This window comes from Neomonachus schauinslandi, chromosome 9 (assembly GCF_002201575.2).
Source record: "Neomonachus schauinslandi chromosome 9, ASM220157v2, whole genome shotgun sequence".
In the NCBI taxonomy this organism is placed as follows: Eukaryota; Metazoa; Chordata; class Mammalia; order Carnivora; family Phocidae; genus Neomonachus; species Neomonachus schauinslandi.
The window spans coordinates 43,578,918-43,597,214 of NC_058411.1; the positions used below are offsets into that span (position 1 = coordinate 43,578,918).

At 41.8% G+C, this 18,297-nt stretch overlaps 2 protein-coding genes across 3 annotated transcripts in view; one reads left to right on the forward strand and one right to left on the reverse strand.

The window, feature by feature from the left end:
* Positions 1-1,895: 1,895 nt before the first annotated feature.
* On the reverse strand, positions 1,896-3,167 carry LOC110590615 (G2/mitotic-specific cyclin-B1-like). Its single transcript, XM_044917945.1, is given in 1 exon segment — positions 1,896-3,167. A coding segment is annotated over 1 exon segment (1,272 nt).
* A 3,557-nt stretch (positions 3,168-6,724) lies between these two features.
* GCH1 (GTP cyclohydrolase 1) overlaps positions 6,725-18,297 on the forward strand; it is a 45,886-nt gene continuing 34,313 nt past the window's right edge. For both annotated transcript variants that reach the window (XM_021701425.1, XM_021701426.1), the window contains exon 1: positions 6,725-7,188. In XM_021701425.1, the coding sequence (XP_021557100.1) occupies positions 6,849-7,188 (340 nt within the window). In that variant the 5' untranslated portion in view covers positions 6,725-6,848. The remainder of the gene's footprint in view (positions 7,189-18,297) is intronic.

Genomic DNA, 18,297 nt, shown 5'->3' on the forward strand with positions numbered 1-18,297 from the left:
GTTGTTTCCACTTTTTGGCTATTGTGAATAATGGTGCTATGAACATTCATGTACAAGTTTTGTGTAGGCATGTTTTTGTTACTCCTAGGTTTCTACTTGCTGTGGAATTGCTGGGTCATATAGGAATTCTATGTTTAACTTTTCGAGGAATTGACAGACCATTTTCTAATGCAGCTGCACTATTTAATATTCCCACTAGCAGTGTATGAGAATTCCTATTTCTTCATGTTCTCAGAAACACTTGTTATCATCTTTTTGAATAGAGCTATCCTAGGGGTTGTGAGGTAGTATTCACTCATACCCTAATTTGCATTTCCGTGAAGGCTAATAGTGTTGAGCATCTTTTCATGTGTTTCTTGACTAGGTGTATACTTTGGAAAAATGTCCATTCAAATCCTTTGTCCATTGAATTATTGCCCATCGGTTCCTGGTCTTTTTATTGAGTTGTTAGAGTTCTTTATATATTCTAGATACTAGTTCCTTATTAGATGCATGATTTGTAAATATTTTCTTCCATTCTGTGGGTTATATTTTCCCTTTTTTTGGATAGTGTCCTTTGAAGCACAAAAGTTTTAAATTTTGGTGAAGTCTAATTTATCTTTTCCTTTTCCCTTTGTTACTTCCACTTTGGGTGTCTTTTTAAAGAAATCTAATTGGCTGATCCAAGGACATGAAGATGTCTATATTTTCTTCTAAGAGTTTTATAAATTTTGCTTTTACGTTTAGGTCTTTGATTTATTTTGAGTTAATTTTTGTATATGATGTGAGATAGCAATCCACAATGTTATATTAGTTGCAGGTGTATAACATAGTGAATTGACAATTCTATTCATCATGCAGAGCTCACCATAATAAGTGTAGTCACATTTGTTACCATATGCTATTATAATATTACTGACCACGTTCCCTAGGCTATACTTTTTGTCCTCATGATTTATTCATTTTATGACTGGAATTTTATACCTCTTAATCCCCTTCGCCTATTTCACCGACCCCCCCACTCCAAGTTCTTTTTTTGCTACATGCAAGAGGATGTCCACTTGCCCTAGTACCATTTGTTGAAAAGACTTCTTACCCCATTTAATTGTCTTGGCACTCCTGTTGAAAATCAATTGCATATAAATATAAGGGTTTCTTTCTGGTACAGAAATATGCTTGTATTATATCTTTGACTACATTCTCTCCCATTTGTTGAGTTCTCTATCTTTGGAACCCTAATTATTCTTATGCTGGATCATCTTTGTCTTCTCTAAAAGCTTTCATCTTTCTCTCTTTTCTGCATTCATTCACCTGCCTTTCTTCATGTCAGTAATTACATTTTCTTTCTTTTTTTTTTTTTTAAAGATTTTATTTATTCATTTGAGACACAGAGATACAGAGAAAGAGAGAGAGCACGAGCAGGGAGAGAGGCAGAGGGAGAGGGAGAAGCAGGCTCCCCGTTGAGCAGGGAGCCCGATGCGGGGCTCGATCCCAGGACGCTGGGATCATGACCTGACCTGAAGGCAGACGCTCAACCATCTGAGCCACCCAGGTGCCCCGTAATTACATTTTCTGTAGTGTCTATTTTTTTTTTTTTTAAAGATTTTATTTATTTATTTGAGACAGAGAGAATGAGAGACAGAGAGCATGAGAGGGGGGAGGGTCAGAGGGAGAAGCAGACTCCCTGCCGAGCAGGGAGCCCGATGCGGGACTCGATCCCGGGACTCCAGGATCATGACCTGAGCCGAACGCAGTCGCTTAACCAACTGAGCCACCCAGGCGCCCGTGTCTATTTTTTTTAAGAAGTAAAAAGGACCACAAACTTTATTAAAAGTAAAGGTAACATATAATATGTACAGATGGCACATGGTGCCAATTTTATTTGCAGTTATAGTACTCCAACTCATGTTTACAAGTTACACCTTTGCCACAGCCTTGGCTAAATATTGAACTAGTGCAGAATTTAGCTGTGCCAGAGTGCTGATCTTAGCATGCTTAGATGTGGCATACTTGTTCTTGTTAGTCATGTGCTTTGTAAGCCCACAATTCACCATGACTATATTCTTAGTCAGGTGTTGCATAACATTTAGAAGGGATTCTTCAGTGTATGAGAGATAATGCTGTAGAGTTGGTGTCCATTCACCATTATCAAGAATTTTCAGTGCTAAGCAAAAAGCTCCTGCTGCAATCTGAGAAGGAGGAAAGTGCACCATATCGTAGTCCAACACAGTTAGTTCCATCAGGTATTTGGCCAAAGTATGTTGCTCAACATCAACCTCTCCAATCTTAGTTGCTCACCAAAGGAAATGCAGGGGTAGAGGGCGGCCCAAACCAAAATTTAAAGATCTTAGAATCTTCATTTCCATCTGTCTGATTTGGTGTTTAGTGTAAGTGTTGTCAGTCACAAAGGCAAAGTCACCAATTTCTGGAGGGTACATTTCTTCATATTTGTTTGCAATAAACATGGCAATGACACCAACCAGCTGCAGCATCTTCTTGGGCACACAATTATTCTGCATGAACCGATCAATAATGGAAACAGTCATGTACATGGTCTCCTGCAGTAACCTGAATTTCATTTGAACCTGTACTAGCCAGTTAATAAGGATGGCTCTCATGTTTCCAGTGACTTCACGACCCAGTAGGTATTTTGGTCTGACTGCTTGCTCTTCCTCAAGTTGTCTCAAATAAGCATAAATATCTTTCACATGTTCACTGCAACGGTTTGGATCAGCTCCATCTTCTGCATCCACATCATTCACTGCAAGAATTACATCAGAGAATGCCTGACACAGATATTCTTCTGCAGGGGCACATCCAGATGTTTCCATTGGGCTTGGAGAGGGAGTATCAACCAAAATAGGCTCAGGCGAAAGTTTTTCTTCTTTAATGGGCTCAGGATCTGGCTCTGGTTCTGGCACAGGCTCAGGTGCCTTTTCCAGAGGTTTAGGTATTTTTTTAGCAATAACTTTTCCAGGAACCAAAGTTTTTGCTTCCTTTTTCAGAGGCAGTTTGGCCTGTGGTTGTTCGCTGACTTTGTTACAAATGTCTCCGAGAGCTGTTCTTGGCCTCAGCCTGGGTTTGGAGGCCGCAGTCGTGGCCAGAGGCACGCGCTTTGTGCCTGCCATACCGACCTTCACCTTATTTTCAACATTAACTTTTGTGTTCCTGGTGACCCGGAGCGCCATGGCTTTGTCTTCACCAGGCAGCTGCTGGAGAGAAGTGGGGAGAAGCAGAGCACGGGAGCCACCAACGAGCCGGGGACCTGAAGCCACCGCAGATCAACAGCTGTTCCTCTGCAGCACGCCAGGCCCTGCAGTGTCTATTTTATACATGATTCTTTTTAACAAATTCCATAATAATGATGGTCCTCAATTCATTTCCTTAGATTTGTAACTCCTTTTTCAATTTTATTATTCTATTATCTTGGGTTTTTTTTTTTATCGTATTGAACTCATGTTTTTATTGTTTTGTAGCATAAAAAATTTTTGAGGAATTTTCTTCTGTTCCATGAGCTTTATTTCCTACTCAGCTGCATTCTTTGTCTTTGTGTCTTCAATATGGTATATTATTCCCGCCTTTGTTTAGTCTGTTTTGTTTGGCTATTGTATGTTTGCAATGGTTGCTGTGCCGTTTTGCTGTTCCACCCATGCCTGATATTATTGAGGATGACTTCTTTGTGTTCCCATTACTGTGGAACCTCATTTGTTTTCCTGACTCTGCTACAGTTTGGGACTTGAGGTGACTGTGATATATCCTTTCTCCTATAAGGGACTGTGAAGGTTGGGACAGTGTTCATCTGTGGTAGAAGGCACTCTTCATTAGTACCCCTCTTTTTAGCACATGCTAGTTCTTCTGAGGTGTTATTTAAGATCCTCTGCCAGGGACATGTGATATTTGGGGTATATCTACCCTTGCCTTGTGAGGTAACTTTGGGCTGTGGACACCTTCCTCAACTCAGTATAGAGCTGAGTGATCTCATTCCTTTCCATCTCAGAGAGTCAGCTCAATGTTCCATTTTTCTCTCCAAAAGTTGTTCCATTCCTCCTCAGTAAGAGGAGAAGAAAGTTAAGGGCTCAATTTAGTTTGCTTCCCCTGACATTTGGGGGATTTAGTGAGACATCTCAGGATTGCATTGACTTCACAGTTTTTCTTCTGGAAGTTAGGAGTGGAATAAGGACACTTTTCTTGTGTATCTTTCCACCTTAGTCAAGAATATCCTCTAAAGTTTGAATCTCAAATATAAAATCTTCATTAAGTGCATTTAAAGAAATTTACTTTTTTCTTTTCCAGTTACCATTGCCAAATGCCTAAGGTTAGTTTACCTGTTACCCTTGGTAAGTGACTATACATTTCTGTAGCACTGCAGTATTCAATCTCTGATACTGTATCTCACTCATCTGCTTCTCTGTTCTGCTACTGTCCTAAAAATGGGAGAATTAAAAAAAAAATCCTTGGTTTTTTGATAGAAAGTCACTCCCAGGTTGGGTCCAAGGTGAAACTGGGTCCCTTACTGGGTTAGAAACATAGATGTCATTACAATTTCTAGCTGTGAATGCTCATAGTTTTACTGTTGAAATATTTTGTGCTAATAAATTCTGTGGAGTATGTCCCTCCTATTTTAGTTTATTCCTCCTTCTTCTCTCATTTCTACTTATAACCACCCCTGCCAACAACCTACATTTCACTGTTAAACTGTTTATATAATGGTGATTATAAAGCTTCCTTGTATTACCTTTGGGCATTTGGCTGAAAGGTACTGCCTCCATTTAACAAGTAAATATTTTAGGGGCGCCTGGGTGGCTCAGTTGGTTAAGCGACTGCCTTCGGCTCAGGTCATGATCCTGGAGTCCCGGGATCGAGTCCCGCATCGGGCTCCCTGCTCGGCAGGGAGTCTGCTTCTCCCTCTGACCTTCCTCCCTCTCGTGCTCTCTGTCTCTCATTCTCTCTCTCTCAAATAAATAAATAAAATCTTTAAAAAAAAAAAACAAGTAAATATTTTATAGAACAAATCCAGAGTAACAAAAATGCTGATGCCTCAGTGGCAGTGTTTATAAGAAAATTTAATTTTTAGGGTAAAAATGTCATTAGAAATTGTCTTTGGAGAATACGATATTAGTTAATGTTTACAAATGCTTTTAAAGGAAGGCACAAGATTGCCACTAAGAAAACATCTTATTTGAAAGTGTCTCCATTGAATCCTTCCACTTTTAAAAGTACCTCACTTGGTATCTTTGTTTTCATTTGCTAAATACAAGGCCATTCTTTAATGTTGTCTCCATCTATGCTGACACATTTTGAGACCCAGTGGATAACTCTGACCAGAAAATATCAGTGGACAGTGGGCAGTGCAGTTACAGGGAAAAAAATGTTACAGGACCTTGCTGATGGGGGAAAAACCTTACAAAAATATTAGCAGACTGACAAAGAGCCCAAGGGATGGTCATATTTCTTGATTTATGTAGTTTGGTATTTCATGCGTATAGACATTCAATAATTATCTTTAAAAACCACATTGGCATGAATACTTCTTCTATTTTAGACTAAAGGTGCTGAGGAGGCCAAGGAATTTCCATATTTCTTTCCTTGATATTTAGAACAGGGTTATGCCTGGAGCAGATATCCAATAAATACTAATTAATAATTGTAATGACTGAGCTACTGTATTAGTATAGAATAATTTCAGGGGCTTCTCTCCTGGTTTGTCTGATTTGAAGCTTTTTAAAAGCTGTATATATGTCAGAAAGCCAGCATTAGAAACTCTCTGAAGCAAATCATATATTAATTTGATACATGTTTTAAAACTTACCGTTGGCATTATGAAATAATTCCTCAAGTGAGGAAAAAAGCCCATTTTTTTAAAAAGCCCATTTTTTAATCTTAAAGAAAACAGTCAAAGCAGACGTCACTGGTTCCGAGTCCAGCTGATCAATAACGTTTCACAATTTGTACCAACACCCGGGGAAAGGAGCTTACTTAGCACGTCACTCTAAAACGATCAGTACCAAATTTCCACAGAGCGCAAATGGGTTTTTAATGAAAGTCCTAACTTTTCTTCTCTTGTAAATCAATTTTTCTCCAGGGTCAAAGTTCTGACCCTCACAAATACCATCCACCTAGATACAGAGACTCACGCGAGTGAGAGGGTTCTCATTGGTGGCAGGAGCGTCGGACAATTTTTAACTAACCAACCCGAGTTTTGTGTCATATTATTCTCTTGCCCTACAAACATTAAGAGCTGGTCTTCTTACCCACAGTCTTTTCCCCTCGAGGCCACCTGTTTGGTCATCTTTCACAGAGCGAGGGGACCAGAGCACTTCTGAGGCAGTGTTTTCTTCGCCTGATAGGGCTGACCGTGCGCCCCCGGCACGCATCCCCACGCCAAGGTTCCAGCACCCGACGCCTGCCTCCTTTTGGATTCGGTTCACACTGCAACAACCCAAGTGGTCCATCCCTCTCCTCCCGGCTGGCGCCGGAGGAGTCCCCAGCGGGTCAGCTTCACCGCCCCCAGGGGCGGCCTTTCCGGAGTTCGCGGGGTCGATCCCCCGCCTCGCGCCCCTCCCTCGGGGCCGCCCCCTCTCAGGAGCCCCGCGGAGGACAGGCGAGGGGGCGGGGCGAGCGCCATGACGCGCGGAGGCTCCGGCCAATGGGAACGCCCCGCGGCGCCGGCCGAGCCGCCAGCAGATAAAAAGGAGGCACTGCCGAGCTCTCTAGGCTTCCACTGTCTCTGGCTGGGAGGGTGTCACTGGCCGGTCGCCTACTTTCCTCAGGTGATCCTGGCCACAGCCTATTTCCTGCGGCCGCCGGCGCACTTTAGTTGCAGTCCTCGAAGCGTCCCAGAGTCCCTCCGGAGCGGCAGAGGCGGGTCCATGGAGAAAGGTCCGGTGCGGGCGCCGGCGAAGCCGCGGGGCGCCAGGTGCAGTAATGGGTTCCCCCAGGGGGAGCCGCCGCGACCCGGACCGAGCGGGCTGGCCGAGAAGCCGCCGCGGCCGGAGACCAAGACCGTCCAGCCGGCGGACGGCTGGAAGGGCGAAAGGCCCCGCAGCGAGGAGGATAATGAGCTGAACCTCCCCAACCTGGCGGCCGCCTACTCGTCTATCCTGCGCTCGCTAGGCGAGGACCCCCAGCGGCAGGGACTGCTCAAGACGCCGTGGAGGGCGGCCACAGCCATGCAGTTCTTCACCAAGGGCTACCAGGAGACCATCTCAGGTCAGTGCGGCCGCCTGGGCGCCGGCGGCTCCGGCTTGCGGGACACCGAGTAGGTGGCCGAGGGAGGCGCGCCCCGGCTCCGGGAAGTTTCCGGAGTTGCCTCACTCTTGGCAGAGGACAGAGTGCTGTCACCTTCCGAACCCCGCCTTCGGCCCTGGCCCCGCTGTCCCGCCAGGCGAGGGCCTTGCGCCCGAGGTCTGGCTCAGCGGTCCCTGTGGGGTCCTCCGGGTCCTGCGCGCAGCCCTCTCCTTGAGCCTCGGGTTGCGGGGACCGCGGTCAGTGAGCTACCTGATGGGTGGGAGGCCGGAGCCCCTGCCGCCAGAGCTCCCAGGGCCGGATGCTTGAAGCACGTGCCGAACCCAGACTTGCCAGGATTAGGATCACCTGGCGCTTGTGGAAGGGAGGGCTTCCTAGGTCGTCCTTCTTCTTGAGGTCTAATTTTTTGGTAGGTCTGGGGTGAAGCTTTGGCTTCGTCTGCTTGGAGCGCCGGGGTGATTCTTTGTGGCAAACTCGGAGACCCGCACGCTGACTTGCCAGGGCACCCGGGTCTTTGGAAAGTTGTAATTCTCTTTTGTCCACTTCAAGTTAACTCCATCTCAGGACTTTCCCAGGATTTGGCACAGCTCAGGGCATGGATTGCCGAGAGTTTGAGGCGTGAGGTTTCTCTGGCTGGTTTGCTGTTTGAAGCCCCCGCCCCCATTCTAAAAGCTCGAAAGCAATAAAGTGACTCGCTGGGAATCGGGGAAGTTCGCTGGGCTCTGGGACCCCGAATCGGAGTACCTCCAGGCCGGGTTTGCCTGCCTAGTGCTATCCGTGCCTGAGGCGGGTCAGGCTTTCACCCAGAAGGCTGGAAAGCTGTAGGGGATGGGGGAGGGAGAATGGAAAATGAGGACTTCGCTGCCTATTTGCTGGGTGAATGGTGCCGGTCTTTACAAAAAAGAGAAAGAAAGCTTCTGACTCTGCAACTGGGACCAAGGACGTTGTTTTCCAGCTTAAATCTTTTGTGCCTCTTGGTGACATTTAGTTATTTGGCCTAAGAAACCTCTGCCTTCACCGTTTCTTAAGGAAGAACAGTGTTGCTTTGCAAGGTAACTTCTCTGTCCCTGTTACTTTCTTGATGGAGTATCCGGCGACTCCCCTTATAGATCCTGGGAAGAAAAAAGTTATTTTTGCCCAGCCTTCCACACCACAAAGGAAGGGTGGGAAATCAGTGTGAGAGGGGTGGGGCCCCAAAAGGAAATGATACTACATAGAAAGTTCTAGTTCTTTGTCCAAGTTCACTTTTTTACCTCTTGATGGTAAAAGTTCAGAGACTGAAAAGCCGAATTTCAAAATGCAAAGATGAAGAATAAGCAGTCTTCATTTGGTGAATATTCTATCCTTTGGTGACATTCCACGATGTAATGAAGAAACATCTTTTAGGGCCTTACTCATTCTGCCTCTTGTGGACACTGAAAGCAGTCTTCTTCCTAACATTGGTCAGACTTTGGGAATCTTGCCAAATTCACAGGAGAGGGGGATTTCTGATTCCCAGACAGGTCACAAAATTACCTTAAGTGACTCACAAGGTTTATTTAAACAAATGGTGAGCAGAAGTATGTCTTGTGAGCCATAGGGCTAATGAATCCAAAGAACACTTCAGTCTACCCTAGAAAATGGTTTTACAAATGTTAATTTATTACTTCAAAAGTCCATGGACCTACGGGTAGAAAGCAGATTAGGGGTTGTCAGAGCCTGAGGAAGAGGATAGAATGGGGAGTGGCTGCTTAATGGGTTTCCTTTTGGGATAATGAAAATGTTCTGGAACTAGAGAGTGGTGGTGGTGGTGGCTGCACAACATTGTGAATGTACTAAATGCCACAGAATTGTACACCTCAAAATAGTTAAAATGAATTTTTTTAAATGATGAATTTTATGTATATTTTACCACAATAAAATCCACAGGCCATTAAAGAATTATTACTAGCCATTAACTGAATACTTTTTATGCTTTAATTGCTTTATGTGGATGGTCTTGGTTAATCCTTAGTTTTGAGATAGACACTGTTCTTTTATTCCCATGACAAGGAAACTGAGGCAGAGAGGTTGACAGCTTCAAGTGGTAGGGCTGGTGTTTGAATTCAGACAGCCTGAATGCAGAACTCTTACCTACTTTTTTTTTTTTTTTTTTTTTAAAGATTTTATTTATTTATTTGAGAGAGAGAGTGAGAGAGAGAAAGAGCACAAGAGGGGGGAGCGGGAGACGGAGAAGCAGACGCCCTGCTGAGCAGGGAGCCCGATGCGGGACTTGATCCCAGGACTCCAGGATCATGACCTGAGCCGAAGGCAGTCGCTTAACCAACTGAGCCACCCAGGCACCCTTACCTACTTTCTTATGTTGTTATTTTGATGTGTCAGTGTATCTTATCTCTAAGTATTTGAAACTTTGAGCTATGACCTAACAGCTGGGTTAGTAGCATTAAAAAAAAAAAAAAAGGAGTAGAATGGAGAAGGTCAGTTTATCACATGTAGTAAGGGTACAAGTTGTGAGGAGCTTCTGTGTAGGTTTTATAGGTATGTTTTTTTGGTGTGTACTGGCTCTAGAAGTAAATATATTTCTTCACTGTGGCTTGTGGTCAAAAGTTTGAAAACCTCTATCTAGGGGCTCCTGCTTAAGGACTTAATACCTATTTCTTAGAGGCACATAGTTAGAAGACAGAGAGGAGAGGACAACAAGGATGGTGCTGAATTTAAAGGAATAAACCTCAAATGGTGGTGTTCTAGACCTTGGCCCAGCCTGGGTGGGAGAGAGAAGGAGGGATATTTAAAATCTGTAGAAAATACGGCAGAAATAATAAAGAAAACAATCCCGCACAATCCCTAATTTTTATTTCTTTAGAGAGCATAAGTCAGTGACCACTATAAATTGTTTTGGAAAGAAACAAACTTCTTTGAAACTCTCACTTTTCTATACATGTAAACAAGATACTCTGTATCTTTCATATCTCTGTGTAGTAATTCCTGGTTAATGGTATTGACTTCAGTGTTGTAAAATAGAAAATGGTGTTTTACGTTCTTCAAATAATTTCTTGTTACTTCCTCCTGAGTGGATTGATGCTAACTTCTGGCATTCTGGGGAATTTGTCATTTCTCCCTGTACTGCCCATTCTCTCCATGACCCTTGCTTAGTGTATCTTTCCTCAGTTTTCCAGTGTGTACCTTACCATGGGTACATCTATGATCACCAGTGATGGGGCTATGTCAGGGTTGTGCAAGTCTCCTGGTCACTGTTCACCACTGGGTTGGGAGGGGATGCTGAAAGAGACACTGTGCCCTTTCCCAGGAACTGGCTCTCCTTTGAATCTGGCATCACATTGTGATCCTCGGACCAACTCATCTTTCTGTTGCTGTCCCATTTCCATTTAACTACATCATAGTTTTCTTATATATTCTAAGTTTTACCTTGATGAGGTCTCCTTTTTTTTTTTAAAGATTTTATTTATTTATTCATGAGAGACAGAGAGAGAGAGAGAGGCAGAGGGAGAAGCAGGCTCCCAAGGAGCAGGGAGCCCGATGCGGGACTCGATCCCAGGACGCTGGGATCATGACCTGAGCTGAAGGCAGACGCTTAACCATCTGAGCCACCCAGGCGCCCTCCTTTTGTTTTTTAAGATTGATTGATTGATTTTAGAGAGGTGGGTGGAGAGGGGCGGAGGGAGAAGGAGAGAAGCAGACTCCACGCTGAGTGCGGAGCCCAACGTAGGACTTGATCTCAGGACCCTGAGCTCATGACCTAAACCAAAATCAAGAGTCGGATGCTTAACTGACTGAACCACCCAGGCACTCCAATAAGGTCTCCTTTCTAAATAGGGAATCTTTCCTGTATTTCCAATATTTTATTCAGAACTTTAATTAAATTGGAGGGTCTACTATTCTTTGAGGTTCTTGGTCTTCTTGTCCCTGTGTTTGACCCTTCCCATTCCCTGTCCCTTCCTGGGTGTAAATGGGAATAACCTCTTAATTAACATTATCTACCAAAGGTTATGTGCATATACCTTGTTTCATCAGTTGTCCTTTTTATGAGTTTATGGGAACACACAAGAGTCTTGACTCTTCTGTCATATTTCTAATTAGAGTAGGTTTTAGCTTGTCTTATCCAGGATGCCAAAACAGTTTTCATAAATCAGTTGACAATGTCCCAAATTTTAGGAAACACATGAGCATGTATATAATGCAGCATGAGGAGATGGTACCACAAGTGATAGACTTCTTGACTATCTTCCCACCAGGGTTGAGGAGTCTTGTCCCTGCCTCAATAATTTTCACTGCCAGATGATATCTATCCTGGGCGCCTGGGTGGCTCAGTAGGTTGTCTACCTTTGGCTCGGGTCATGATCTCAGGGTCCTGGGATCAAGCCTGGTGTGGGGCTCTCCACTCAACAGGAAATCTGCTTCTCCCTCTCAGTTTCCCTCTCTCTCTGTATCAAATAAATGAATAAAATCTTTAAAAAAAATGATATCTATCCTTTAAAGATAACACAAGGCAGGGCACCTGGGTGGCTCTGTTGGTTAAGCGTCGACTCTTGATTTCGACTCAGGGTCATGATCTCAGGGTTATGAGATCACCTGTGTGGAGCTCTGCACTTGGTGTGGAGCCTGCTTAAGATGCTCTCTCCCTGTGGGCCCCCCAGCCCCCACCATGCAGGCACTTTCTCTCAAAAAAAAAGAAAGAAAGAAAGATAACACAAGGCAATCAGAGACTTTGTTTAATCAAAAATGAGTCTTAGCTACTTCATGCTGAAATGTCCTAGTACTCACAAACTTTTTTTTTTCTTTTTGAATCACAAATCTTTGTGATTTACCAAATCAGACCAATGATGAACTAAAAATTATAACAATTTATAAGGTATGAATGGGGACAAGAATCAAATTATTTACTCTCCCTCCCATATTGTGTGTGAAATGTGAGTTTATGTCCCAAGTTTTAAAGTATATTTAAAAAAGTTAATCTCATCATTGAGAGGTGCTATTTTTGGATGTGTGTAGTTCATTTAAATATTGATTCTCTAATTTTGTTTTAATTTATTTTGCTAATAAATACTTTTGTAGGATTTAGTTCTGTTTATTGCTAGAAAGAGTACTATGAATAAAGAAGAAAAATAATGAGGCTGTTGAAATATATGACTGGAATTTGGGAGTAGTCAAAGTTGATTAAAGCTGTTAAGAAGTCACTGAGAATGGAAGAGAAAAACTTGTCTTAATGGTTTCTTTTATTTTTTATATTATTTTTTAAAGATTTATTTATTTGGGAGGGAGAGAGAGTGAGTGAGTGGGAGTGGGGCAGAGGGAGAGAATCTGAAGCAGACTCCTCGCTGAGTGCAGAGCCCATCTTGGGACTTGATCTCATGCCCTTGAGATCTTGACCTGAGCAGAGACCAAGAGTCAGACACTTAACTGACTGAACCACCCAGGGGCCCCTTAAGGTTTTCTTTTAAAAATATATTATCTATAAACAATTTTTCTGGCCTGGGAGAAGAAAATTCACTACACATAACTTTGAAATACCAGACAAAGCCATCAGGTTGGTACTTGTTTTAGTTTCATTGAGCTGATATAAAGTACCACAAACTGGGCTGTTTAAACAACAGATACCTATTGTCTCACAGTTCTAGAGACTAGAAGTCCAAAATCAAGGTGTGGGTGGAACCATACTCCCTCTGAAAATTGTAGTGGGGAGACCTTTTTTGCCTCTTCCCAGCATCTGGTGGTAGCTATCAATCCTCAGTGTTCATTTGCCTGCATTATTCCAATCTGATTCTTGTTGGTGTTCAAATTTTCCTCTTTTAAAGACACCAGTCACATAGGACTGAGTCTATTGTACTCCACTATGTCCCATCTTCCTTTAGTTAATTACATCTGCCATTACTCAGTTTCCAAATGAGTCACATTCTGAGGTACTGGGGTTTTGGGCTTCGACGTATCTTTCTGGGGAAGGACTACGATTCAACCTATATCTATGCCAGTGCTAAATACTATTCTTCATAAGACTGGCAAATTTACAGTTTCATGTAACACATTTATTGAATGCCAGGCCCTACACCAAATGCTGGGAACACAGGATGAGTAAAACCAGATATGTTTTCTGCCCTTATGGAGTTTACAGTCTTTTGGACAAAGACATATATTCATCAGAATCACATGAGTGAGTGTGTGATTACAGATTGAGAAATGTTAAGGATAAAATGGACACAGCTTAATGAGAGCACTTAGCAAAGGAATTTATCTGTGCTGGGAGATAGGAGCGTGGATGCCTGAGCTGACATGTGAGTAGCAACAGACACTACCGATGACTTACTAGGTGCTGAACAGTATTCTGAGTTCTTTACATACAGCACCTCGGGTGCCCTCACAATAGCCCTAGAGGGTATGTGATGTTATTCCCATTTTACAGATAAGAAAACTGAGGCACAGAGAGGACCTGCCCAAGATCATATCTTGAAAATAGCAGTGTTGGGAGGATGATAGAGAATGAGAGTCATATTCTCCGACATTCTGTTTCATTTTAATCGTAATACGGTACTGATTTATTTAAATTCCCTCCTCCTTCTCTCCCTTTTTTTGTATTTTCTCTGCTGTTTTCTTTGTTCGGCTCTTGAAACTCTTCCATGGCTGGGTTTCCCTCACTGACTCATTTGCAGTATACTCCTGTAATTTGAGTCCAGTATTAGGTTGAGTCAGACTGCAGTATTAAAATTTGCCAGGAGAGGGCAACTATCTAATCTTTGATGAATCCTAGATTATGAATCCTGGATTATATGAACCATTCTTAATTCCAGTTTATATAAATGAATATATTCCCCATGGTTCTATATTCTCTGCTGAATCTATGGCAATTAGATCTGGGGATGATTTGGGTTCAGTTAATCAAAGATTGTCTGAACTGAGGTAAATTTGCTATACTCAAGGCTGAGAGGACATTTACTCACTGGAATTTTGTCCGATTATAAGCCTCAATAGCAGTTTTTTAGACCCATTTAGAGAAGATGGACTGTTTGTACTCCTCGTTGCATCCCTAGCAAACTTCCCAGCACATGTTTGAATTAATTTCATAAAGACAAAAACTCATTCCTAACTTATCTTTCTTCTACCACAATCCTCTGTGTATAGGTGCTCAATAAATGCTAGTTGTTTTACACACTAAAGAAAAATTCAGAAGACTTGTCTTTAGGGAAAAAAAGCCACAAGTTATTCCAGCTGGATCTCCTGAATAGTTTTAGGCCAGAGGTCATCCTTTAGACGTGTTTGTAAAGTCAGAGTCCTGCATCTGCCGAAATTCACCTGTTTGAGATAGCTTCTATAGTCAGTCAACATATTATTTCAAGGTATCAATTAAAGTGACTGGCCTGTTTCCCTGGCACAAAAAATTATCATGGGGAAAAATCTCTAGAAAATCTGTCAGGATTGCAATCAGTTTTTAAACTATCATAGAAATGTTCAAATGTACACAGCATAGTATAATGAGCTGCTATGTGCCTATTAGCTAACCTCAACTATTAACATAAACATAGGTCTAGCTTGTTTCATCCCTTCTGTCTCACCTTCCCTCACTGAATTGTTTTAAAGCAAATCCCAAATATGTCATTTCATTGATAAATACTTCACTCTATCTAAAAGAAAAAGACCTAAAAAATATTATGCTTGAAATTAACAGTAATTCCTTACTTCCAAATATCTATCCAGTGTTTACATTTCTCTGATTTTTCCACAGGTGTCTCTTTACAAATTGGTTTCTTTGAATAAGGATTCAAACAATATTCACACATTATATTTGATTAATGTCCTTAAGTTTCTTTTAATTTGTTACAGTTTGCTATTCCTTTTTATCCCCTAATAATTTGTTGAAGAAACAGGGTCATTTGTCCTATAGAATTTCCCACATTCTGGGTTTTGCTCATTGTTTTCTCAGTTTAACATGTTCCTTTAGCTCCTGTATTGCTTATATACTAGTAGATTTAGAGGTGTGCCTCCCTGTCCCACCCCAAAAATAACTCTTAAACTTAGTCAAGAATAATTTATAAATGGTGGCATGTGCTTCTATGAGGAGGCAGCTAAATATCAAGTTGTCTGTCTTTTTGTGTTGTTAAAATTGATCAACATTAGGTGTTATCAGCCTGATTTATCCATTATAAAGTTCCCCACCAGTCTTTCACCTACTACTTTTAATAGCCATTGATGATTGTCTAGATCCAGTAATTATAAGTTGCAAAATAATGATGTTTGTTCTTTAATTCCTTTTGAATTTATTGACTGGATTTCTATAAAGAAGGTATAAAAGAATACCTTAGGCTATCTTTGCAACTATTTAGTAAGTTTAAAAGTATTTAAAATAAAGCTTAAAAATATGAGTTAATTTCTTTAACTCTGCAGTGGAGAGCTACCTCATTGTGACTTAATCTAGAAACCATAAAAGAAAATAATTTAACTACATAAAAACTATGAATTTTCACATGTGAAATACCAACACGAATGAAGTCAAATGATAAAATGGGAAGAAATATTTACAACTCCTCTTGAGATGATAGGATAATCACACTAATATAAAAAGAGATGCTAGAAATTAATGTGAAAGGCCAAAAACAGAATTGAAAAATTGGGAAGGCCTGTAAGCAGACAGTTCACGGGACAGGGAATACAAATGACTTTTAAACACTTGGAAAGATGCTTGACCTCACTCCCAGTAAGAGAAATGCACACAGTCCTCCCCCCCCCGCCCCCGCCCCACCGCCAAGATACATTTCTTCCTTGTTAGATTGACAAAAGTCCAGAAATTTGATATGGCATTCTGTTATTGAAGTGATAGGGAAACAGATATTACTGTTGAAAAGATAACTGTCATTATGGAGGATAATTTGGCAACATCTATCCTATACAAAGTTGTATATGCTACTTGAAAATCCTGCCTCTGGGAACTTATCTTAGATAGATACTTGGAGACATGAAATATGTATGCTCAAAGTTTGTCACTATAGCCTTGAATGTGAAAGTAACCTCAATGTCTAGGCCCTTAGAATGGCTAAATTACTCAGAGGAGTTATTTTTGTAGGAAAAATGGGGTGGGGGGGACAATAAACTGTTGTTTATATTGGTATTAAGAGTTAGAGGATACACAGTGCTTACATGTTAATCAGGAATATGAAATGGGCAGCTAGCAGATAAGTGTAGAAGCAAGACTTTTCACTATTTTCAGTTTTTGATTTTTGAGATATGTGCATGTATTTTCAAATAGATAAATCAAAAATATTTTGGCAAAGTTGTTTCAAATCTAGGAGTAAAAGAAATACCTTGTTACCTAAGGGCTAGCTAACAAGAAAGATCTGGTAACTGAAAAACATTTACCCTAAAATTAGAGAAAAATAGTTAGATATATATATTTGTGAGCTTGATCTTCATTGTGATCTTTATTGCATGTAAAGAGCCTGAGTTTGAATGTGACCTTCTCTTTTAACTGTCTGTATAATTACTGGCATGTCTCTTAACTTTGTCATGTTTCCCTTTTTGTAAAGGGTAGGTATGGTAATACCTGCTTTGCCTGGGCTCTTCTAAGAATTAAGGTAGGTAAAAAGCACCTGATACTTAATCTATTCCTTCTTTATGGTGAGGAAGAACTGTGGGACACTTTGGAGCCCTAAGCCACCATGTAAAAAGTCCAGTTACTCTGAGACTGCCATGCTGTGAGGAAGCTCTGCCACATGGAGAGACCACATGGGGGTGTTCTGGCTGATGACTCCACCTAAGGTCCCACCCAACAGCTAGCACTGAACAATAGACATGTGAGTTGATCCCCCAGGTTGTTCCGGCCCCCAGCTGACTAGCTATCTCCACTGAGGCCCCAGGTATTGAGGCATAGGGGCCAGTTATCTTCTCTGTGCCCTGTCTGGATTCCTGACCCACAGAATCCAGGGACATAATAAAATTGTTATAGACCACTAAATTCTGGGGTGTCTTCTTATGCACTAAAAGCAACTGGAACGAATTTTAGATGAGGGTGGTTAGATTTGTATTTGTACAAAGGAGAAGGAAGTGACTTAAATAGGCCAAGAGATGGCATGATGGTTTAAGGCCAGAGATTTAAATTTGTGAATTATCAGCATAAGGCTGACATTTGAAGCTGGGAGAGTGCCTGAGAGTCACAGGAGGCAAGGAAAACAAAAGCAAAAAGGAACTATTGGGACTTCATCAAGATAAAAATCTTCTGCACAGCAAAAGAAACAATCAACACAACTAAAAGGCAGGCTACAGAATGGGAGAAGAGGGGATGCCTAGGTGGCTTGGTTGGTTAAGCATCTGCCTTTGGCTCAGGTCATGATCCCAGAGTCCTGGGATCGGGTCCCACGTCGGGCTTCTTGCTCAGCAGGGAGTCTGCTTCTCCCTCTGCCTGCCTCTCCCCCTGCTTGTGCGCTCACTCTCTCTCTCTCTGAGAAATAAGTAATAAATAAAATCTTAAAAAAAAGAATGGGAAAAGATATTTGCAAATGACATATCTGTTAAAGGGTTAGTATCCAAAATCTATAAAGAACTTATCAGACTCAACACCCAAAAAATAACCCAGTTAAGAAATGGGCAGAAGACATAAATAGACATTTTTCCAAAGAAGACATCCAGATGGCTAACAGACACATGAAAAAATGCTCAACATCACTCATCATCAGGGAAATACAAATCAAAACCACAATGAGATACCACCTCATACCTGTCAGAATGGCTAAAATTAACAACACAAGAAACAACAGGTGTTGGCGAGGATGTAGAGAAAGGGGAACCCTCTTGCACTTTTCATGGGAATGCAAGCTGGTGCAGCCACTCTGGAAAACAGTATGGAGTTTCCTCAAAAAGTTAAAAATAGAATTACCCTACGATCCATCAATTGTATTTACTAGATATTTACTCAAGGGATACAAAAATACAGATTCAAAGGGGTGCAATGCACCCTGATGTTTATAGCAACATTATCAACAATAGCCAAACTATGGAGAGAGCCCAAATGTCCATTGACTGATGAACGGATGGATAAAGAAGATGTGGTACACACACACACACACACACACACACACACACACACACACACACACA